This window comes from Didymella exigua (assembly GCF_010094145.1).
Source record: "Didymella exigua CBS 183.55 unplaced genomic scaffold M421scaffold_7, whole genome shotgun sequence".
NCBI lineage: Eukaryota > Fungi > Ascomycota > Dothideomycetes > Pleosporales > Didymellaceae > Didymella > Didymella exigua.
The window spans coordinates 110,837-132,927 of record NW_022984781.1 but is presented as its reverse complement, the minus strand read 5'-3'; the positions used below and the strand labels follow the sequence as shown (position 1 = coordinate 132,927).

The window sequence follows — 22,091 nt, the reverse complement described above, 5'->3', positions numbered from 1 at the left end:
TAGGGATGGCGTGGTGTTGAAGTAATCGCCCAAAGCCCACACGGCTCAGGAGACGTCCACAGACAGCCTCCGGCTCGCGTCCGACCTACAAACGCGCTGTAAGCATCAAGGTGAAAATACTACAGAAATTAGCTTTGACTCGCTACTGCAGTATGGAGGTTATCTTAAGTGCGGCCCCAACGGTCAACACGTTCAGGCGGAGAACTCGGTCCGGCCGGTATCTGATAGCGTCTTGGACATTCAGATTCGGCTGGATACATCTTGTATGTTCAGCTTACACGGGTTGTGTAGTGCAATGCTGCAGTGATCCGGATCGTGATGTCATGCTATAACGGGATATCAAGATCTCCTAGATCGTACCTCAGGGTCATCGAAGCTGACGTATTTCGCTGTTTGTGGCTTCCTTGGTGCGTAAGGAGCACGAGCTAACATTGAGCGATTGGCAAGTTGTGCCGGCATAGGACGTCACAAATGCTCCGAGAACGAAGACGAGGGGAGGGCAGAGACTCAGTCAGATTAGTCGCCACAAGGTAGTGGAGACAATTCAGCGCTTCCTCATAACCCTCGCTTCCACCATCACGTTGACCATTTTGGATGGATATCACGTCGAAGAGCGACGCGGCAATGCAACTCGTCGCACAAAGTTGACCAGCCCCTGAGGATAGTCCAGCTCCGCATTTGACTGGACGGCTTCCCGAGGGCCTATGCCTGAAGTGGCAAACTCGAAAATTGCCAAGCACCTCCCACGCGACAGACGCGTTACGCTGTGCTCTTAAAACTCTCTTGTTGAGCGAAGTGGATGATCTGGGTCGCGCCTCTTCGTTGACCGAAGTATCGGCTCATATGGTGCTCCCCAAATCACGTTGCATGCGAGCCAGCGTCGGCGTCTCGAAGCGGAACGGGCCTCAGCCCAACCCTAGTCTACACCGCCTCATTGGCCAGCGCATCACGAATCCAACCCAGCATCCTGTCCAACGACAGTCGGTAGCAACAACGTTGCCTGAACCTGGCTCTCTTTGGACCCACCGCAGCTCACATCGTACTGGCCGGAAGTCTGACTCAGATTTTGTACTGGCAACTCATGGCGCAGGCATGCTGAAGGCGAATTCCAGGTACCTGGACCCCTGCGGCCGGAGCGGGCTTGTCATCCAGTACCCGCACCGGTGCCCTCCATGGCTGCCATGCGAGTGATCCAGTCGCGCCTCAGAGAGGCTCATATGCAGAGACCCCTCAGCCCTGGCGAATCCGAGGTGGATATACCTTAGTACGTCGTAGCTGAACATGGCTTGAGTACCTAGGTACAGACTCGCCCTGGACTCGACTGAATATATCTTCTCCGCTTGTCCCATGCCTTTGCATGACGGTGATGCTCTATTTTCATTCACAAATTGTAATCGATTGAAGCACACGCCCAGTGCTTCAATTCCACTGCTCCTCTACCATCATGAGGTCCGCACCGCCCGAGGTCATTGCGTCATGGCCAAAGCCAAACTACATCGACCCTGTCACGCGAGGGCCTGCCCTGATGGTCGTCGAACTCACGCTACTACCCATCGCCATGGTTATCGTCTTCATGAGACTGTACGTCCGGATAGTGTGGCTGAAGAAGAGCTGGTGGGACGACTACCTCATGGTTGCTGCTATGGTATGTACCGAGAGTCGGGGGCACCGAGTGGCGATGCCAACAGCAACAGGTCTTCTCCGTTGGAACCACAGTGCTGGTAATTATGGCTACACAATTGTACGGCTGGGATAAGCATGTGTGGGACATGAAACTCCCCGAGCTATCGACTGGGCGAAAGGTACGACCTTGTACACCGTGTGTAACCAAACTGGCGTTCTGACGATTCTGCAGGCGTCGATGGCTGGACAGACGTTGTTCGTCCTTGCTTCTAGCACCGTCAAGATGTCTATTCTGGTGTCGTACTTTCGCATCGCACCAGAGAAGTCGCTTTTCCGTAAGCTCGTCTGGGGTACCTTCGCCCTCGTATTCGCCGCGTTCGTCGTCTTCCTCGTGGCACTGTGGGTACAATGCATGTACGTTTTGCTTTCTGTATGATAGATCGATTACACGCTGACAATTGCAGCCCCATCTCCAGTTACTGGAAGCTTACCGCGGATCACCGAGACTGCATCCCAGAAGGGCCACCCTTGATGGTACAAAGCACCCTAAACGTAGTGACTGACTTCATGATCTACGCCTTGCCGATTCCGACACTGTTCACGCTGTCACTTCCATGGAACCAGCGTATTGGTCTCGTGATCCTCTTTTCAGTGGGAGGTGTCATCGTAGTGGCCGGCAGTTTCCGGGCGTACTGGATCCACTACACCCTATTCGAGACTTACGACGCCACTTGGGAGGGCTACAACATCTGGATTTGGACTGCCATTGAGACCAACGTCGGCGTGATCTGTGGGTGTATACCTGCCCTCAAGCCGTTACTATTCCGTACCCGCGCACGAGTTCAGAACTCGAAGTATGCCAACGGCTCCGACCACAGCAGGAGAAGGGAGAAATTCACACCAATCGTGGATCAAGTTGAGATGGATGCGCGCAAACCAGCACTTCCAGTTGACATCGAGTCGCGCCCTGGCACTGCAATCCCTCTGCACTATGGCAGTCCGCTCTCCGAGCGGCCCATGAGTGGCTCGACCGACAGAAGTCGCTTTGAGATGGATATTGAGCAACAAAAGAAATACATGTACTGATCACCAGTACACCTCCACTCTTTTCAGAAAGCATCCATACGTTCAGTCCTGTAGACAGTAGAGTCCCTGGGGTCGCCCCATCTTCTGTCACGTTTGTCCGCTTCTCTACTCCCTATTAATGATTCGCAATGGGAATACCACGGGTGGCGGTTCTTTCGCGATTTTCCTTACTGATTCAATGGCTGCTACGTACGTCATTGTCTGCCTCCACATACCCACCAGGCAGTCGAGTCGATAGTTCAATATCACGATATCGCCTCAATCGCACCATTCTCTTCAATGCGCTGCCCCAATGGGCGTTGCAGGTGAGCATTTGCACTGAAGCCGCTTTCAGAAGACCAGTTGCGTCATTGATCCTGGCTGAGGAAGAACGGGTACTTGAGCACTCACTCACCCACTCTGCGACACTTTTCTCCTCCAATCGCAATCTCGCGACTCAATGCTGCCTCCACCCTTTTCGCGACCTTCGATGACGACGATGTTCTCCACGGCATTGATTTCATCTCCCGCAGCATCGCCACGTTCTCCAAGGGAGGCTGCTCAAGCTTCCTGTCTGCTCTTTCTGTCCATGCTTTTCGGCTGTCTGTGCATTTCTGATGTCATCGTCCCTCGCGATTCACCAACCTCTTTGTTTCAAATCGCACAGCCTTCTCGCCATACTATTCGTCGTCACAGGGCTTGCCATTCGTCTCGCTACTTCGCTGAGCAGGTGAGTTGTCGGGCTCGCGGGATGGCCAGCGCAGAGACTTCTTCAGCTCAGCATGACGCTCGGCTAAATCAGGAACTTGCGGATCGCGTCGTGTTGCAAGGTTGCACCTGGCACGGCGCATCGTTAAACAATATTCACAAGGTCCTGAATTGCAGGTTCGTTTTCTAATGCGATTGTGAAGGGACGCGCAACTTTTCAAGAGTCAGGAACCAACCATGATGCTGGCGAGATGATAGTTGATACATGATCGTGGGGCTTAAGGCTGAACCAATTGACTGGGCGCACGCTACCTATGCAATGCGCTGCAATGCAAACGCAGAGTGACATCTGCAGACTGATCTTCACGGTACCGGATCGTGCACTGGATACATTTATCAACTACAACGCCATGTGCAGCTGCCCTTGCCTTAGGCGTTGCAGGGTTGAAGAGTTCACAGGAATCCGGCCATCGCTGTTGCGACCGTTTCCCAGACTACCAGAAGCATTCTATAGTAAAATCATCAGATCGCCATCGCCCTCGTACTCGGCCTTGAAAGTCATCCTAGAAGCACAAAGCTTCGACGCACGACCTTCATTCGTTCAACTTAACCTCATCGGTCAAGATTCCGGCTGCTCCTCGCTTCCTTCAAGGCCTCAAACATCCTGGCGTGTTGAGGCGGCAACCCGACCTTGCCAGTCCAAGTAGCTGCCAACGCACCGTGCAGCTGAAGGCCTCACCGTCCTAAAGGAAGCCTTGTAAAGTTCTAGTACTGAGACTTACTATAAGCTGCAGGTACTCGCCACCTTTTCCTACTCTCAACTGCCAACTTATACCATGAAAATCACAACAACATGGTCGCTGCTCCTACCACTTCTTTCGCTTGCAGTATCAGCTTTGCCCAAGCCTCGTCATGCAAAGCCTCCAGTATGCATCATCGGTGCAGGTCCATCAGGCCTGTCTGCAGCGGCAAAACTGGAGGAGAAAGGCATCAAAGCCATGATTTTTGATAAACAGGAAGAAATTGGTGGTAAATGTCAAGCATGGTATGACGAGCAGTAAGTGTTCCACAGCATTGGAGGCGCCCAACTGCGGCTGACCAGACCACTCAGAGGTGTCTTCCATCCGCTTGGCGCCGCCTTCTTCTCGAACGCAACTTACACCGAGACCCTGAAGTTCCTTGACAAGACGAATGTGACTTCCGAGCCCTTCGCGCTGGCTGGTGCGCGCGAAATGTTTCGCTACAACTACACAAATGGCGCGATCGAAGCAAATCCGACGCTGATCCCGCAATTTCTGGCATCGTTGTCTGCCGAAATTCCGCGTTACGTGGCGCTGTGGAATCAACGGTTTCGACCATATAGTGTCGCTGGATACAAGGTATGACACAAGCCTGGCGCAAGACGTGCTACGATAACGGTAGGCTGACGAGCCGCAGAATGGCACGCCAGATGAGTTTACTGTCTCTGGATCTCAGTGGTTCCGCCAAAACAACTTCACGGCTCTTCCAATTCTGCTCGTAAACCCAGTGGCATTGTACGGATACGGCGACATCAACATTGTCCCAGCAGTATGTCCCAGTCTCCTCTGCATGGAGTTTGCAGGGATAATGCATGCATGTACTGACACGTGATACAGCTTTATATCTTGCAATACTTCACGCCGGATATTCTGACCGCTTTCATCGGATTACACGAAGTGTATTACATGGACTTCCACAAGATGTTTTTGGAATGGTCTGCGACACAGCTTTGCAACACACCTATCAAGACCTCCGCCGAGGTCCGATGCATCGATCGATCTGGAAAGAACCCAGTGATCAAATACATCGAACCATGCGGAAACTTCTATGAGTGGCGCAAGCAAGAGTGTAGTTCAATTATCTTCGCTTTTCCACCAAATATCGAGAACCTGGAAAGAGCCGGGTTGGACATCACAGAAGAGGAGTACAACGTCTTTGCAAACGTTTCGACCATCCAGTACTACTCTTCAGCGGTAGAGTTCCAGCTTCCGTTTGGCGTTTCCTACATTGCAAACACTTCGTCACCGGTACTTCCTCCGCCAAACGACGGTGAGCCCGTTGCAGTGCTGCGCCTCAACGAACAGTCGAACGTTTCTGTTGCCTGGTCTTGGGGTCCATACGAGTTCCAGACAGAAGAGGCTGCTCGTCGCTTGCTGATCGAGAGCTTGTCAGATATCAATAAGGACCCTCGCAATGTTAATGAGACCGCGAAGCCTCTCACCGGCAGTGATGTCAAAGCCTTCAAAAAGTGGGACTACTTCCCACATTTCGATAGCCAGCCCCTCCGGGATGGAGCATACAACAAATTTAACCGCCTTCAGGGCCATAAGAAGAGCTACTGGGCCAGCGGACTCAACGGCATGGAGATCGTTGAGTGGGCCATCCGTGGCGGGCAGGATGTTGTCGAGTCCTACTTTTGAGGGCTCGCACCAAATCTGTTGCAGTCGTTGGCCAACGACTTCAGCACGCATGTGTAAGCCGGAAATGGGAACACCCAAACAGGGGTATGGCGGGATGTTTGCGTTACGACTTTCCTGGCATCGCGATATCGTATTGACGACTTTATGCCCACTTAGAGATGATACCTTCGCCTTCACTGAGCGTCACGATTATATCCTTACGTCTACGATTACTTGTTGCGGCTGCACTGGGAGAATATCTTACGATCTGAACGGACTCGAATTTAATAATAATGCTACATGTACATAGCATGGATGACTGACACAATAGTTTATGTAGACACAAGTATTAAGACTTTGGCACGCAGAACAGTTGCGCCAGGTGAGCGCAAGTGAGATTGTCTAAATTCACGATAGAAGACGGTAGGGTGCCTGGGCGCCTTGAGGCCAAGTACGAAATCTCCACGATGTCGAGTTACCGAAGACCCAGAAGAAAAGTCACGATGTTTGGCACCTGGGCGGCCTCATCCTTCGGCTGGCGACTACCGAGCGCAAAATTGCGATGCGCGCTGTCACTTGCCACTCGCTCCTTTGAGAATATCGACTGACAGGAGTTGAGACGGCTGAAGCCTTGTGAAAGACCTTTCCCTACCGCTTCGCGGCTACAACAACCACTACAATCACTCACAGCGCAAAAAAATCGTAGCTCCCGATGAGGCTGCTGATCACGCACCTGGTTCGGCCTCGCAGCGAGGCTGCCCTGGAAACCGACCTCACGGTCTGTGTGAGCTTAAAAAGTGGAAATGAGAGACCCTCACTAAGGGCCTCACGAGCGTCGTGATTGGTGTACGAGTCTGACACCTCCGCTGTCGTTAATTGAGCATGACTCGAGCTCGCTGCTGCAGCCGGAGAATTCAAGAAGCGGGATAGTTTGTAGTGCTGCACCATGAAGCACCGAAGACCTTAGAGTCTCACGAGGCAACAAAGGCAATAGTTAGGAAGCCTGCAAAGTAGCTTGCACTGCACCGAATGTTCCACAGCCCCTGAGCGCATTAGCGGCACGATAATAACATGCGTTGTGCAGCGAATCACCAAATGCGCATTTCGCTTGTGCAGGATTCATTTCTACCCCAGCCTTATCATTTGACGTCTTCTCGCCGCAATTTTAAAATCGCAGCTTGCAGACGCTCTTGGACCCTTGGTGGTTAGTCGCAGTGATTCGGTAGCCGCCCCAGGCATGGCATCGTGAACATGTCGTGCCGTGAGCCCGTTTCATATACAGCCCGGAAGCCCCAAAGAGCCTCCCTTCTCATCTCAATTCTGTCGCTCGCTGTTTGCTGCTCTGTTGTCGCTCCTTGCGCATCTCCACTACTGAACGTGTGAGCTGTGTCGTTCTCCACAGTCATTTTAGTGTTTTCACCGTTGGCAATCGTTATACGAGATGCAGCTCACATTTCTCGCCGGGGTGGCCGCTGTGGCTGTGGGCGTGAGTGCTCAGACGTCTGTCAGGTATGCCGCACGCGACTCCACAACGACCACGCAAGCCTCGTAGACATGCGACTGACAGTGATGTAGTCCTGAGCAGGCGCAGTCCGTCCTGATGGTCCTCGCGACCGCATTGCCTGCCGATGTGCGCAGCTACGCAATTGCCTCCGAGTCGGCCTTTGCGGCCGAGATGAGCTCGTCGCTTGCTGCCGGCAGCACTCCAGGGTGGTATGCATCGATGCCAGCCGATGTCAAGAGCATCCTGCCTCTCCTGTACCCTGCTGCTGCTGAAGCTACGACCACGCCTGTCGTCAGCTCGGCTGCCGTCTCCGCCAGCTCGACGCCCATGGGCTCGAACAGCACCTCCATCTCGGCCGTCCACTCTGCGACCCTGTCCGGCTCGAGCACTGCTACTGGATCCCCTCTTCCTGAGTCCACTGGCGCTGCGTCGCACGCGAAGGCCGCCGTCGGTGCCGGTCTCGCTGGTGTCGCAGGCTTCCTTGCGATGCTGGCAATGTGATCGCGATCGTCTTTTGCACATGGCAGCTTCTGTGCGCATACAGCGCACGGCTGTAACATGATCAGACGGTTTCGGCATCTTTAGCGGGCGGCGCTCCGGATTTAAACGTTCTTCACGACGCTATGTTGCTATTCATTGGGGGCTCGTAGGAGCATTCGCATTATACCTGTTTGACTTTGAAGGAGGATTGGGGATATTAGTGGCTCCGGCTGTAATGTTTAGCATGATGTTTGGCGGTTTTACGATCTTGAAGGGAAGGGAAGATGGTGGTTTAGTTGGCTGACTTTGGATGGAGGTTGATGACGGCGGCATATCAATAATCTATAATCTGTTGATGCGCAAGAATTCGTCCAAGAAGCATAGTGCGGAGGTGAAGGACAAGGGCAGGTGCTTACGAGTTGAGGAAGGGAGAGCCGCGGGGCCATGAGGTAATCACGTGTCACCACAGTGGTTCTGTATCCACTGCCCAACCAGTGCCGATTCCCTCCACTTCGAATCGCTCGCTAGTTACCTCAATTATCATGATCAGGCAGATGCCGTGGGGAAGCGATGCCTTGTGAAAATTGAGACTTGGAATTAATTTCCACTTCAACGTCATGCCTGTTTTCGCTTCCAAACGAACGGCCTGTCATTCAGCCCAAATGTGAGAGAACCACTGTATGAAGCACTTGTATCAATCGATCTATTGGGTATCACAAGTAGCCCTCTCGCTATGTACGTCGACCAACCCGCAAGTTCGTTTCTGTCAACCTTCCTGGACTTTTTCAACCGCCCAGCTCCCCCAAATACTTCTCAACCTCATCATTCCCATAGAACATCCTCTGCAGCTTATCATGTTTCCTTTTCTCCACCTTCGCCAACTTGTGTATCTTCCCCGCATCCAGCCTAATCTCTCCCTGTTTCGCAACCCCTCTGCCGCTCATCAGCCCCTTCCTCCTCTCTTCATCCTTCTTATCGATCCCCAACCCCAGCTTATCCCTCTTCTCCTTCGGCACAAGCGGGAACAGCATACCATCCCCATTCGCTCCCAGCCCTACTCTGGCGTCCACATCCCAGCCAAAACTTTGCATGTACTTCAGCCCCATTCTCGTGCGATCGATCGCGCTTGGCACCGGTGCACGCGGTAGGGCAGCTTGGTGCGACGAGCTGAGGAAATGGATTCGGTGATCTGCCTCTTTGACAGGCTCGCCGCAGATACCGCAGAGCGGGTAGGCGTCTGGCTCTGGGAGGGGTTGGCCGTTCGGGAACATGATGGCGAGGTACTTTTGCGCTATCGATTGTCCGTCTGCGGGCTTCGAGGGTACGGGAGTAGTGGAAGAAGCGCCGGGTACGAAGGCAATGGGTTTCTTCCAGAGACCGCGGCCGTAGGCGGGGTGCGAGGTGAAGGGGAGGGTTGAGATATCTGTGTCGTCGTAGCGAGGGTCGGTTTCTTCTTCTTGTTCCTCTTCGGGGCGAGGTACCATGGTGGGCGGCATTGTGGTGGTTTGAAGTCGTAAGTTCCTCCTCCTCACGTAAGTGGTAGCGACGCCTTCCGTTCACCTCGTCCTGGCGGCAAGCCCGGAGACATTTCTATACATGGGCGAGTGGTGGAGATTGACTAGAATGACACGACATTGCTGCATTGTGGAAACGATACAGGCACTCGCGCGATCACATGTCATGACGCTACGCGACTGCTTGGCAATGGGGCACTTGATTCCGAACATTGAACCCCTTCCGAAGCTAATCAGCAGCCATTCATCATGCCCATTGGAATCCTTCACCAGGGCTTCACCGAGGGCTTGGACTCGATACCGTATGGCTGGTCCATAATCAAGGTAGCCTCCGTCGTTGGAGTGCTCTACCTACTCAAATGGTTCTTCAATGGCGCCTCCAACACGTCAGAGCGGAACATGCATTCCAAGGTGGTCATGGTCACGGTAGGCTCGAACTCTCCCAACCTTGGTACGCATACTGACTTCTGCAGGGTGGTACAGCTGGAATAGGTGCCGAGGTCGTCAAGGGGCTTGCTACACGCGGTGCACAAATCATTCTTTTGGTCCAGCAGCCCCTCTCCGACCCCTTCCTCGTCGATTACATCGAAGACCTGCGCGAACAGACGGGCAACGAGCTCATCACCGCCGAACACGTCGACCTCACATCGCTGCACAGCATACGTCTCTTCGCCACGAAATGGGTCGACAATGCCCCGCCGCGCCGCCTCGACACAATCATTCTATGCGCAAATACAATGACGCCAATGGGTGGCAAGGCAGCCATCACTGAAGACGGACTCGAGTCGACCTGGGGTCTGAACTACATGGCCAACTTCCACCTCCTCAGCATCCTCAGCCCGGCCCTCCGAGCCCAGCCGCCTGATCGGGACGTGCGCATCATCTTCGGTACATGCAGCGCATACCTGGCCGGCAAGATGCCAGACTTCGACGCCAAGCCAGCTTCGAAGAAAGGCCAGGGCGAGGCTGGACAGATCGAGTTCGAGGCTAGCGGTGTCTACGCCACATCAAAGCTTGCCCTAATGACGTTCGCAGTCGCCTTCCAGAAGCACTTGAACGCGTACGTCCGCCCGGACAAGAAGCCCATGAACGCCCGCGTCATCATGGTCGATCCGGGCTGGACTCGCACGCCCGGAATGCGGCGCCACCTCACCCTGGGTACCCTGTGGGGCCTCGCACTCTACCTCCTCATGTGGCCGATGTGGTGGCTAGTGCTGAAGAGCGCCGATCAAGGCGCTCAGACCTTCCTGCATGCGGTGATGGAAGCCGAGTGGGGCCGCGGCGAGGGCGGCTTCTTCCTCAAAGAGTGCAGGAAGGTCGCCTGGACACGCACCGAGATCAGCGACGAGGACCTGCAGAAGAAGCTGTGGACCAGCAGCGAGAAAACGATCGAGTTGCTGGAGAAGGAGGGCGCGAAGCGTAGGGCGGTCGAGAAAAAGGAGAGCGAGAAGCAGGAGAAGAAAGGAGCCAAGACGACGGTGAAGGAAGCGAGCAGCGAGGCGAAGCAGAGGAGGGGGAAGTGAGCGCTTGCGGACTCCGATAAAAGCAACATTCGACTGCAATAACACAGTACATCTGTAGCATACACATTTATAACGAACCCAAACGACTACCCAACAGCCACGTTTGGTGGCTGCAATGGCAGCAGTCAGCACCACGTCTCAGTCTTGGCGGGGTACAATAATTGGGGCGATCGGACCCTGGGCCGCTCCCACCTTAGACAGTATCCCAACATCGGAAGCGTGAGAGAAGTGCCAAAAAGTTGAAAATATAAGTATACTACCCTTCAGCATTGTATATAAACCACACCTGGTCGCTTAGCTCAGTTGGTTAGAGCGTGGTGCTAATAGTATACCTTGATACGCCAAGGTCGCGAGTTCGACCCTCGTAGTGACCAATGTTTTTGCCCTTCAACATCCTTTCTCAATCACTGATAGTAGGAGCAGAGAGGATCTAGGTGCGCGGTTCCTTTTGCCGTTGTCTAGGCTGACATTCCCTCTCGGATGAGCGCGATATTCCGGTGTATGAGAGGACTGAGCCAGAATATGTAGGTAGATGGCCCAGCTCTTACAGCGCGTGAGCTCTTGGTGCAAACGCTCACAGCGCACTTGAAACCACAGTAAGTCCGCACGAATGCGATTCGCGCGCTTTTATGCTCTGGTGCTAGAGCCTCCTGATATCTAGCGTTCCGGCATCCAGCATGCAATCTGCAGGTCGAACGACCAGCCTAGATCTTCCTGCACAGCTTCCTCCCATAATCAATCACGCTCCACTTCTCCGTACCCGGCGTGGTCTGCGCATAGAAGACACCCTCAGGATCCCACTTGCGGCGAACATCGCAGAGCCGGGGGTAATTAGCACCCCAATAAGCGTCCTGCCAGTGCGGCTCATACAGATCCCCCTCATTGACATAACTCGCGCCATGGGGCGCGGCGTCTCGCATCGCTCTACCGATGACGTTTGTATTGAAGAGCTCTTTCTCTTTTTTGGTGCTCCACGGCTCCGTGCCGCTCATCAGCACGTTTGTGATTACGAAGCTGCTCGCGTTGCGCCAGGAGGGGTGGATTGCGTTGTCCACCGTCGGCGCGCCGTGACCGGGATTCACAATGTGGCCGACATTTATCCCGGTCGTGGCGGCGAATATGAGGGCGTCGGAAATGGCCTGGCTGGTCTCGGCCATGTCGCGCTGCGTGAAGAGACGCCCGCCGATGATGGAGTTTGGCGACGGTGACTCGTCTTCGAACATGTCGATGTAGAACTCGAAGAATGTGGGGGAGGCGCGGAAATGTGTGTCGTAGGGGACTTTGGTGTTGTTGAGTTGCGTGAAGAGAGGTTCCACGGTGGCCTTAGTTGGGTGAGGTTCATGTTGGGACCGACGATGGGCGCGATCTTCAGACGGCCGGGGCCGGGGCCTTGCTCGAAGTAGACGAACATGCCGAGGTTACTGAGGTGGTTGGCTTGGTTGTGGAAGATGTGAAGGCCTTTGTTGAAGAGGGCGGTGTCGTTGGTGTGTGTGGAGTTGATGTTGATTGTGACACCCGCTGTTGGGACCTCGGGGAATGTCTTTGCAGTGACTGAGGTGACGACCGCGAAGGAGCTGGGTCCACCGCCCTTGAGTGCCCAGAAGAGATCGGGATTCTCTTTGGAACTGGCAGTCACATACTTGCCCTTAGCAGTGATGGCGTCGAAAGAGAGAACGTTGTCCGAGCCCATGCCATAGATGCCGCTCAGTGGACCATGGCCTCCACCCTGGAGATAACCACCAGCCCAGCCAACAGTCTGAGGCGTGTCAGCCTCCATCACATTATGTTCTTATGGCGACTTTACCGGACACTCTCCACCCACGACGACCTGTTTGGGTGACTGCGCGAAGGCGTGGCGATAGAGTTCGCGACCCTGAATACCAGCACCGACGGTAACGGCAGTACCTCTCCAATTCCCTGGACCGGTGTACTCCTTGATGAACTTGACATCCTTGAAGCTATGGGTGTTGATGAGAAGTGCTCCATAACCGGTCGATCAGCCCCTGTCTTTTTATCAGGATCTCTGGGAGGTAAGTGTCGAGTATACTGACATGAAGTCATGTCCAGTGTTGCGAATGATGAGACGCAAATTGTGTTCTCTCGCGAAATCAACACCAGCTTTGACGTGCTCCTTCTTCCTTGCAAGCACTACGTAGTGACCCATGAAACCACGAGTACACGGTGTAGATGGATCTTCCGTAGGCGGACAAGTGTTGTTGCTCATGAAAGGCCAGAGTTGTGCAATTGGGTGATCGGTCCTGCGGGCTATTAGCTACGTGGTCCTTCGTACTTTCGAGCAATACTCACGGCCATTGCTCATCGCCGCCTTCGATTCCATTGCCACTCTTCTCGGTGACATCAGCACACTTCGCTGCATCGTAGGTGTTGAAGGTGTAGTTCTCGAACTTGTAGTGGCACGACGCTGCTGCTGGAATCGCAAGCTGCAAAGCTCCGTTCAGCGTCTTGTTGAAGGAGTCCCACTCTCTATTTGTCGGCCAGCATGCGTTGTCGGAGTAGCAATTGCACTGGTAGTTAATACCGTCTTCTACTCTGGTCTCGCCGATCCATCTCGCAGCGTGCGCGTTGGTAGACAGCAAGAACGCTGTAAACAAAGTAAAGCGACCCATGGTCAAGAATCAGAAGTCATGGGCATCTGAAAGAGCGCCCTGAGCTTTCTTTATGTGGACTTGCCGATCAGAAGTGTACCGGCAGTGGTACGATCAGACCAGAGTGCCAAGAGCTGCGTCGCATAGGTACACTCTTGCATGGTTCGACTGCGGGTATTGGCTCGGGCTATACAAGGCGCAGAGACTCCGCACTGCACAGTAGTTCCTGCGGCTTGCAGGCCTTTCGTTGGAGTCTGGATTCGCTCCGGTGAGGTGAGCCGGACGTGGCGTTATACACGCCGATTTAGGACCTAGGTCTAGGTGCAGCCTTATGCAGAGCAATAGTGCCTGGGCGCCTCGAAGGTACAAGCATTCACTTTGCGTCGCATTAGGGAGTTGTGGGTACTGACTGGTCACTCTCCCGCCGATTGATGTGAGTGCTTAAAGGAGGTCGTTTGCCACTACAAAGGATGTCTCAGTCCTCCAGCTCAGAATATAGTTGTGCGCAGCTGGGAGAACGGCCACGCAATTCTGCTAGTTCCTGGATTTGAGAATGGGAAGGGCGAATTTCCACTGTTTACCTGAGATAGTTGGACCAACCCATCCAGGCATTTTAACCGGTCGGATCCGGAGCGTTCTATGCATGCGAGGCCGTGGCTTGGAGGCCGTGTCTTGGAAGCCGAATCTCAAGCCGACCTGTGTATGCTTCGGGAGATAGGATTTGGGCACCTATTGGGTGTTTTTGTTCAAGCTCTCGTTTTATCCGCGTATGCAACGCATCTGGTCTACCAACCCAACAATTGATTACCTGGGTCTGCCCTGGATAGACCTGGGTCATGCCGTAGTAAGTCTAAGTCGGGGAACTCAGATCAGACCCAAGCGCGCGACACTGGTACAGCAAAAATCTTCAAACTGCCATCTGGTAGCACTGCTGTTCTTTTGGCAAAGATATGCTACCGAATTGGCGCTGAATCGTTCATCTCTTTGCCGAGCGGAGCGCCTCCGGGAGTCGAAAGTCCACCGCAGAGACCCCATGCGAAAACACTTAGTCGAGGACAACGGTAGTGGAGGTGTTCGAAGAGTTGTGTAGCAAAGTGATGTAGATGTGAGATAGCGTTGCTGCAATCACAGCGGTATCTGTCCTGAGAAAGTGCGAAACATTGTTGGTATACACGAACCATACGTAGATCCTCGAGATGGCTCAAGGAGTCCTGCAAGAGTGATCAGTAGTAAGCCTGGCACATGTTATTTTGGTCTCGCTTACTATGATGTCTAGCATGTCGGCATGAGTGCGAGGCTTGAAAATATTCCATGCCAAACTGTTGTAATCTTGGAAAGTGGATACAAATATTGATGATTTCTCGTAATATGAAGGTATTCACGCGAGTGTCATACCCTGCTATTGCGACTTCATCAGCACAATCTTCCAAGAACCCTCTGTCGTTGAGAGACAACGACCTAATCCGGTGCCGCACTGGCCAAAGGTATGCTCGGTCTTTGAGTCAATATGGGATTCCGTGGTGGCCGCGTGAGAGGTTGTTGTGGAGATTGGTCCTCGGGGCGAATTTGAGCTGAGTGTCATGAATATCCAGATGCACATACTCAAGCTCTTTTTTACTTTCAAAAAGTTCTTGCAACACATAGAGTTGGACATCTCCAAGACTGGTCGCACACCAAGTTTTGAGTTTCACCAAGTTGTAAACCGATTGGCGCAGTGCCCCAAGGGCATCGGAATCACACTTGTTCAGTGTCAAGCTTGTCAAGTGCAATAAGTCGAGCTTGCCAGACATTGCTTGCCAAAAGGTATCGGGCATGCTTCCAAGCTCAGTCAGCTGTTGAGGCGCTACTTTGTGTGCCGTCTGATCGGTCCAGTTCAACCAGTTCCGATGAACCTCGGATGTCCACCCTCCCCAGAATGCGAGTGTGAGGGCTTGGGGAGATGAAAATCGGTCCAAGATATCGTCAAGGCACTGTGTTTTGTCGTACACGTTGTGGAAGCCAATGGCAATTTCATGGAAGTTGGATGGTACCGCCCATGAAGCAATAGGTGTATTGACATGTAGACAAGTCAGGTTCTTTTGGTGTGCACGAACGTGCTCGAGGCATTCTCTCCTCAGGGGTTCCGCAAGCAACAAGCCGCACATAAACTCAGCAAATAGCCATCAACATCAGTTGGCACCGGCCGGCCCGGTGTTTAGCCCTTTGTCAGGATAGGTCACTGAGAACTTGCCGGATTGTATGCAGCTGGTTGCACGGCAGCGCGCACAGTAGCCATAGCAGACGGAACTCGACAGCATCTCTGCCCTGTAGGCAATTGTGACCCTTATAGTCAATCGATTCCGGTCCGTAAAGTAGGGTCCGGACTGATGTTGATCCTGTGCTCCCAACCCATTTCTCAAGGAAGCTCAACTCTCGCACGTGTTGCAAATGCTTCGATGCACCACGGCTGAGGCAAAGATCAAAGACGATGCAATGGGCCTCGCCGATCAAGACGATGTGCTTGTAGAGCCGTTCTATGACTGCAAGGTTCAACGACTTGGAGACTAAAGACGGGTTACGAAAATCGGCAGGCAGACAAACCTATATCTTGTAAGCATAACGTTAGTTCTGTGATAAAACGAGAACTGAAAGAAATCTTACATAGTCCTCCAGTATGCAGTGCTTCAAGTCATCGGCGATGATATCCGGAATTTTACCCATTTTACAGCTGTGTCTAAGCATCTTGCGTGGGAGGTTTGGAGGAAGAAAGATGGGAACCTGGTTCGGGGATGGACAAGTTAGGTAGCGGGTCGACGCTAGCGCCTCCCAAGTTTGAGGAAGGAACGAGCACCTCTGCGTACCATAATTACTGACAGTTTGGCTACACTTGGTATTGATGATGCAGATCATGCATCGTCAACCAGTGACCTAATCCTTCCCTTCCACGCCCATCACACCCCTACCGAACCATTCACTAATGACAGCGAACCCATCCCTGCTCCTACGCAATGCATCTGAGAACAAATCATGTCTATCCGCACTCTCGATCTGCGCGCGCCTGATCGCCTTGACTGTTGCGTTCTGGCCACTGCATAATGGGCACTCCACCTCTGCATCTCTCACATCCTCGTCCGTGCTCAGACAGCTTTGGTGGAAGCTATGCTTGCACAGGAAATGCACAGCCGGCAGTTCCAATGTCTTGTTGCACACCTTGCAGCGAGTCGATTGGAACACAACAGGCTTCGTGTTGAGGATTTGAAGCTCGGTTTTCTTCGCTTCAGTGTCGGCACGGAAGGTCTCGATGGTGCGTCGATTTGTTGCAATCTCAACACGTTCGCGTTCAATAGTCGTGCTCAGGTAAGATTTGATCATACCCATGGTAGCAACGCCGTTCGTCGACAGCGTTTGTATAACTTGAAGCGGCGCCATGAGCCCTTCTTCGTCAATCTTCTTCAAGACCGAGTCGAGCTCATCGCCGGCTTCGGCGAGAATCTCAGGCGAAGACGTGAAGTAGGCAAGTGCGGCAGGGTATAAGGCCGGCTCCTCTGGGCCATACTTGCGCAGAGCACGGATCGCGCCCTGTGTGTCGCCTGCCGCGGTGTAACTGCGGAATATGTCGAAGTGAAGGCCTTGCTGTTCGCGGACGAGTATTGCGCCGTCGCGGAAGTTGGAAAGATGCGAGAGCAGCAGAACATTCGATGTGTCGATGGGTATGTCCTTGCCCTCCACAAGCTTCTTAGCCTTGTTCTCCCATGTCTGGCGCTCACCATCCTTCTTGGAAGAGGCGGTGTGCAAGTACATCTCGAATAATGTCGTGTACAGATCGACCTTGTCATCCTCTCGCAAATTGTCCGACTCGATGCACGCCTCGAGGAACACGATGAACTCCTGCGGATGATCTACAAAGGCGGAGAATGCTGTTCTTGGTTTGGGCACCTTGTACTGGGGGGCTGGTTCATCAGAAACCTGCTCAATGATTTGGGCCTGGCTCATTGTGCTCTTCTGCTCGCCGGTAGGTGGTGATGCAAGCGCACTAGTATTCATGTAAGGCAACGGCAATAGCGCAGCTAGGTTTTGCACTGCGCTTGAGGCTACACCAAATCCCATGCCCAGCCCACCTCCAGATACGGGGGCGTCGGGTATTATGATGGCATCCTTCTTGGGTCGAAATGCGGCTGTGTAGTACTCGATGAATAGCTGAGTTGTGTCCTTCGGTATGTGCTGAAGCAAGACCGTGGCATACTTCATGAGGTTGAAGTAAGCGACTTCGGGCTCCAAGCGCCAGATGTAAGCCAATGCCTCCGCGTGTCTCTTTGAGTCTTCAATGAGAACATCGACAACGAGCTCATGCTCGCCGTGTTTACGCGCGAGGAAGGCAGCCTGGTCGAAGTAGCCTCCTTGTCGACACATGGAAATTGCAGTATCGAGGTCGAACTTCAGGTCATCCGGCGACTTTATGAACTCCTCCAGCTTGTCGACGTCCTTGAGCTTCGCGTAGCAATTCAACAGCAATGTCGTATGGTCCGAGGTAGCTTTGTGGTGATCGTGGAGTTCTTCCAGGTATTCAATCAAGTTGTGTATCCTTTGGGTATCCAGAAACTGCCTCAAGTGTCAGCGCGAGTAGGGGCTTGAGCATACGAAGCGCACCTTTCGAATGACCTGGGAAGGCTCTGTGTTGTCGATTGCTTTCAGATACTGCTGCATGGCCGTGTCGTAGTCCTGTTTCGAATACAGGTAATCGCCAAACTTCCTGAGTATGATATTCTGTTGTGATGCGTCGAGGCCAGCTTTCTGAGCCAGGTTGATGGCCAAGACGTAGAGGTTACGCTGGTACAGGATGTCGAGCTTCTGTGCGAACGGCTTTTCGTGGTACCTGAAGATCTGGCCTGCGTCAACCATGGAGACGAGCAAGATCTGAGCGTACTCACCTTTCCATCTATGGTGAAAACAAACAGATCGCCCCACTCAGACACGACACTCTGCACCTGTGATGTCAGCTGTTCCTGATGCGCTACATATCGTAGCTCCGTATTCAGCAATGTAAAGGTCGATGTGTTGAAGGCATCGTCGGTCGCGCCAACGCCAAAAGCTCGCAACGGGTTTGACCTAGGCATTGCGTTCGACTTCGGCGGCGCTACAATGACTACGTAGTCCTTGTATGTCGAGACCATCTTCTTCTCTCCTTCGTACGTATACGGTGGGCCACGACCATGCTGACCGTAGTAGTAGATTGCGTCATTTCTCCCGACAAGGACATCTCGCGTGCTCTTATCAACGGCTATGCAGTCTTTGGCGCAACCGTACTCGTCCAGCGACTTTGCAGGCTGACCTTGACCCCGTCCCGATATCACGAGCGTCATGATCCGTGCGGTCGTGGCGATATACAGGGTGGTGATGTTCCCTTCCCGGAACTCGATGCCAGTGATGGGCTCCTCGGATTCGAAGACGGTCCGTTGCCTCGCTCCTCTGTCGTGGATGAGATCGCCCCGAACCACCGTGACCGCGCCGTTTCCGAAGCCCACTGCGAGCTGCGAGAGGTCGTCCAGGGCCGCGAAGGCGGAGACTGGGAACTGCTTGCGGCCGTTCTGGATCCGAAGCGTGCTCTGGCATCGTGGAATGCCCGTCTTCTTCTCCAGCTTGTCCAGCGCCCAGACCTTCAGCACGGGCTCGCTGGACAGATCCTCTGCTATCGTGACCAGCAGCGCAGTGCGCTCGATCTGCTTCATGTAGGTGATTGCGCCGGCATCGTGCGCCTGGAACGCGCGCACGACCTTGAAGGCCTGCGACAGGATGCGGACGACGCCATCGGCGCTCCCAACGAAGATGCTCTCGGAGCCGGCGACGACGCAAGTGGTGTTTCCAGGCTGCCATGTGTGAGAAGGGCGCTGTTCGCGGTGGACAGTGGAGGCCTACCTCGGCGAGGAACGCGCTCTCGTCGTCGGCGAGCTTCACTTGCGAGACGTCGAAGAACTTGAACTGCCACTGGCACGGGGTCAGCTTCGCCACAGCATGCGCCGGGAATCGGTGCTCTCACCGGAGTCACGGCCATTCTGCTACCGGCCCATTGTTGTGCTGCTGCTGCTGGCGTCGTGGGTGCTGGCGTCGTCACTAAGGCGCGACAGGGATCCCTGCGTGGCGCAGCAGCTTGCTGTGCAGCCGGTGATGGGCCCGAGCGCCCGGCGGCGTCTCTCTCCCTTTTGTTTTGCCTTTCGCTCCCCCTTCCACCGTCTTCCCCCATCGCTCCACCCAGCTCCACCCCGCTCCACCACAGCCATCTTCTGCAGCCTTTACTTTGCACACTCCCCCTCGCTGCGCCCAAGCCTCCACGCGCACACGCGACAACTGTCCTCCATCCAGTTGCCACGCGCCCTGCCCAAACACACCGCGACATAAGCCTCGTCGCGTCCGCTGCCTCCGTGTCCAGCGCATCCTCCACAGCCAAGCCGCCATCCCCAATCACCATCACCATGTCTGATTCGCGCCTCGACCAGTCCCTCGAGTCTATCATCAGCTCGAGGAAGCAATCGACCCGCAAAGGCCGCGGTGGCCGTCGCCCAGATGCTGGTCGCCCAGCTGCCACGGCTGCCCCCGTTGGCGGTGTCAAGAAGTCCACCAGGCAGCCCAAGCAGCCCAAGGCAGCTCCTACAGGCCCCGCCCCCACCGGCGGTGAGAGCAAGATCATGATCTCCAACTTGGTACGTTTGCACACCGAGACGACGCGCCGAAACGCCGCTAACCGCTTGCAGCCGTTGGACGTTGAGCAAGGTCAACTTCAGGTATGTAAGACCGCTGCGGGTCTTTGAACCTACTCTTGTCGCATTTTGCGCACGAACGCGTCTCAACGACGATATCGGACCTGCCCTTGAGCCCTCAGCACGGTCGTTGAGTCATGTCTCGCAAAGAAGTCACGTCAAAATCTGTGTTTGGCAGACACATCTGGCATAAGACTAGCAGCATGCGAACACCCTGAGGCGCCTCGGCAACGAAAGCTGGGACTCGCCAGGCAGGCAGCTTGAGAGACAGACATCAACGTGCGCAAACAGCCCAGCGCTAGCACGGCTTGTTGCAGCTCAGTGAGCTTCCAAGCACCGAGGAGTCGAGCCAATCTATGAACAGTGGGAGATGATCAACATCAGAGGGCATGGCAATACACTCTCAAAGATGGCTCGTAGCGTATCAATAGCGCACTCCTCACAGCCCAGTGTCTGCTTCGGCATTCCCAGGGCATCGTCTGAACCGAAAGGTCTTCTCGCTGCGCCCTGGACATCGAGCCCAGCTTTTCGAGCGCTGCCGTACGATTACCGAACATGGATTCGAGGACGATCACGACCGCCGACACGGGACACGCGCGTTACGCATTATTGCTACGAAATACCTACCCTACTACGACGACTAATACGCCTTCTAGGACTACTTTGCCTCTGCAATTGGCGTTGGCCGGCCCAAGAGGATTCTCATGCAGTACGGGCCGAACGGCAAGAGCCTCGGAAGCGCAACTGTCATCTTCAACCGCCCTGAGCAGGCTTCCAAGGCTACCACAGCCCTGAATGGCGTCAAGATCGACAACCGCCCTATCCGCGTCGACCTCCTTGTCAGCGCTGCGAACGTACCCGCCCAGACAAAGCAGTCCTCCCTGGCTGACCGTGTCACGTAAGCTCTCCCTTGTCCTCTACAGCTTGGCAGTCGCTCACAAATACAGACAACCAAAGAAGGACAAGCCCAAGCCAGCCACTACTGACAAAGCCGCCCCTTCTGCTGGAAAGGGACGCGGTGAGGGCACTCGAGGACGTGGAAAGGCCCGTGTTGGTCGTGAGCGCCAGAAGAAGAAGACGGTCGAGGAGCTCGATGCCGAGATGGCCGACTACTTCCCCACCGCTGACGGCAGCAACGATGCCATGGCTACCAACAGCGTCGGGGCCGCCCCAGCTGCCGTAGGAGGCGATACCGCCATGGACGATGAGATGCTATAAGCGACTCAGCCCTCCAGTGATTTTGACGACTTGTTTCTCTCTTCATGTTCAATCCGACGAGGAGCGGCAATCGATGCACCTTGAAACGACCGGTCTCCCTTGCCGTTCTTTTCTTTAGGATTCTATTATTTATTAGATGCAAACGATACGACCTCTAAATTGCGACGAACTCTGGTCGACATGGTATCCGGTTCGGTTTTGTACAATATACGGGAGCGATTACTATTCGGATTGCTACGACTCTAGGTAGCCAACACAGAAATGGCAGTCAGTGACGGGATGTTATGCTCAACGTCATCGATCTGTGTGAACATTGCCGCTGTGCGCCCAAACGAGCCCATACCTCGTTGCGCTATCGCCGTGGCTCGGAGATACGATCGCAATCAGCGTTGGCCGGAACGAAGCGTAGCGGAAGTTGGAACGCTCAAGCGGAGCAAGTTCCTGTCAACGTGCGACCCAAGTGGAATCCCGTGAATAGTAAGCTGACGGCAGGCTGAAACAAGATGGCGACCAGAATGCTTCAGTCGGCTTCTTGATATCTTGCACAGCTGTGGACGGCGCGTTCCATGTACGCAGAACTATCCGCGGAACCATCCCGCACTCCTCCTACACAAGCTTACAAAGATGTTTGTATGTCGTTCCGCCTCTCGAGCGACAAACTGTGCTCCCATTTCGCTCCAGACCAAGCAATTGCAACAA

The 22,091-nt window shown here is 54.1% G+C and overlaps 8 protein-coding genes and 1 non-coding gene across 9 annotated transcripts; 6 read left to right on the top strand and 3 right to left on the bottom strand.

Moving 5' to 3' along the window:
* Positions 1-1,444: 1,444 nt before the first annotated feature.
* M421DRAFT_57549 (uncharacterized protein) lies at positions 1,445-2,709 on the top strand (the record flags this gene model as incomplete). The annotated part of the gene is made up of 4 exons (XM_033595512.1): positions 1,445-1,645; positions 1,695-1,802; positions 1,856-2,037; positions 2,088-2,709. The coding sequence occupies 4 exons, from the start codon at positions 1,445-1,447 to the stop codon at positions 2,707-2,709; spliced, it is 1,113 nt and encodes a 370-aa protein (XP_033450935.1).
* A 1,272-nt stretch (positions 2,710-3,981) lies between these two features.
* On the top strand, positions 3,982-6,184 carry M421DRAFT_418164 (FAD/NAD(P)-binding domain-containing protein). The gene is made up of 4 exons (XM_033591696.1): positions 3,982-4,453; positions 4,508-4,775; positions 4,834-4,965; positions 5,034-6,184. The coding sequence occupies exons 1-4, from the start codon at positions 4,233-4,235 to the stop codon at positions 5,835-5,837; spliced, it is 1,425 nt and encodes a 474-aa protein (XP_033450934.1). The 5' UTR covers positions 3,982-4,232; the 3' UTR covers positions 5,838-6,184.
* Positions 6,185-7,006: 822 nt separating this feature from the next.
* Positions 7,007-8,170, top strand: M421DRAFT_418163 (uncharacterized protein). Its single transcript, XM_033591695.1, has 2 exons — positions 7,007-7,325; positions 7,392-8,170. The coding sequence occupies exons 1-2, from the start codon at positions 7,258-7,260 to the stop codon at positions 7,819-7,821; spliced, it is 498 nt and encodes a 165-aa protein (XP_033450933.1). The 5' UTR covers positions 7,007-7,257; the 3' UTR covers positions 7,822-8,170.
* Positions 8,171-8,420: 250 nt separating this feature from the next.
* Positions 8,421-9,440, bottom strand: M421DRAFT_418162 (uncharacterized protein). Its single transcript, XM_033591694.1, has one exon. It carries the CDS (start codon positions 9,294-9,296, stop codon positions 8,586-8,588), a length of 711 nt encoding a protein of 236 aa, XP_033450932.1. The 5' UTR covers positions 9,297-9,440; the 3' UTR covers positions 8,421-8,585.
* Positions 9,441-9,551: 111 nt separating this feature from the next.
* M421DRAFT_418161 (NAD(P)-binding protein) lies at positions 9,552-11,209 on the top strand. Its single transcript, XM_033591693.1, has 2 exons — positions 9,552-9,740; positions 9,788-11,209. The coding sequence occupies exons 1-2, from the start codon at positions 9,564-9,566 to the stop codon at positions 10,835-10,837; spliced, it is 1,227 nt and encodes a 408-aa protein (XP_033450931.1). The 5' UTR covers positions 9,552-9,563; the 3' UTR covers positions 10,838-11,209.
* Positions 11,126-11,211, top strand: M421DRAFT_t39. The gene has a single exon. It is a non-coding gene; the product is annotated as a tRNA-Ile (tRNA).
* Positions 11,212-11,541: 330 nt separating this feature from the next.
* Positions 11,542-13,464, bottom strand: M421DRAFT_99315 (isoamyl alcohol oxidase; the record flags this gene model as incomplete). Its single annotated transcript, XM_033598738.1, has 5 exons — positions 11,542-12,159; positions 12,192-12,593; positions 12,642-12,795; positions 12,889-13,095; positions 13,145-13,464. The coding sequence occupies 5 exons, from the start codon at positions 13,462-13,464 to the stop codon at positions 11,542-11,544; spliced, it is 1,701 nt and encodes a 566-aa protein (XP_033450930.1).
* Positions 13,465-16,350: 2,886 nt separating this feature from the next.
* On the bottom strand, positions 16,351-19,471 carry M421DRAFT_2989 (vacuolar protein sorting-associated protein 11; the record flags this gene model as incomplete). The annotated part of the gene is made up of 5 exons (XM_033589092.1): positions 16,351-18,021; positions 18,070-18,303; positions 18,351-19,286; positions 19,336-19,404; positions 19,457-19,471. 5 exons carry the CDS (start codon positions 19,469-19,471, stop codon positions 16,351-16,353), a joined length of 2,925 nt encoding a protein of 974 aa, XP_033450929.1.
* Positions 19,472-19,889: 418 nt separating this feature from the next.
* On the top strand, positions 19,890-21,392 carry M421DRAFT_2988 (uncharacterized protein; the record flags this gene model as incomplete). The annotated part of the gene is made up of 4 exons (XM_033589091.1): positions 19,890-20,117; positions 20,169-20,198; positions 20,831-21,072; positions 21,122-21,392. 4 exons carry the CDS (start codon positions 19,890-19,892, stop codon positions 21,390-21,392), a joined length of 771 nt encoding a protein of 256 aa, XP_033450928.1.
* Positions 21,393-22,091: the final 699 nt, after the last annotated feature.

Coding starts and splice junctions, on each gene's coding strand:
- M421DRAFT_418164 (XM_033591696.1), top strand. CDS start 4,233: ATGAAAATCACAACAACATGGTCGCTGCTCCTACCACTTCTTTCGCTT. Junction 4,454..4,507: donor CAAGCATGGTATGACGAGCA/GTAAGTGTTCCA, acceptor CAGACCACTCAG/AGGTGTCTTCCATCCGCTTG. Junction 4,776..4,833: donor ATAGTGTCGCTGGATACAAG/GTATGACACAAG, acceptor GACGAGCCGCAG/AATGGCACGCCAGATGAGTT.
- M421DRAFT_418163 (XM_033591695.1), top strand. CDS start 7,258: ATGCAGCTCACATTTCTCGCCGGGGTGGCCGCTGTGGCTGTGGGCGTG. Junction 7,326..7,391: donor AGTGCTCAGACGTCTGTCAG/GTATGCCGCACG, acceptor ACAGTGATGTAG/TCCTGAGCAGGCGCAGTCCG.
- M421DRAFT_418162 (XM_033591694.1), bottom strand. CDS start 9,296: ATGCCGCCCACCATGGTACCTCGCCCCGAAGAGGAACAAGAAGAAGAA.
- M421DRAFT_418161 (XM_033591693.1), top strand. CDS start 9,564: ATGCCCATTGGAATCCTTCACCAGGGCTTCACCGAGGGCTTGGACTCG. Junction 9,741..9,787: donor CCAAGGTGGTCATGGTCACG/GTAGGCTCGAAC, acceptor TGACTTCTGCAG/GGTGGTACAGCTGGAATAGG.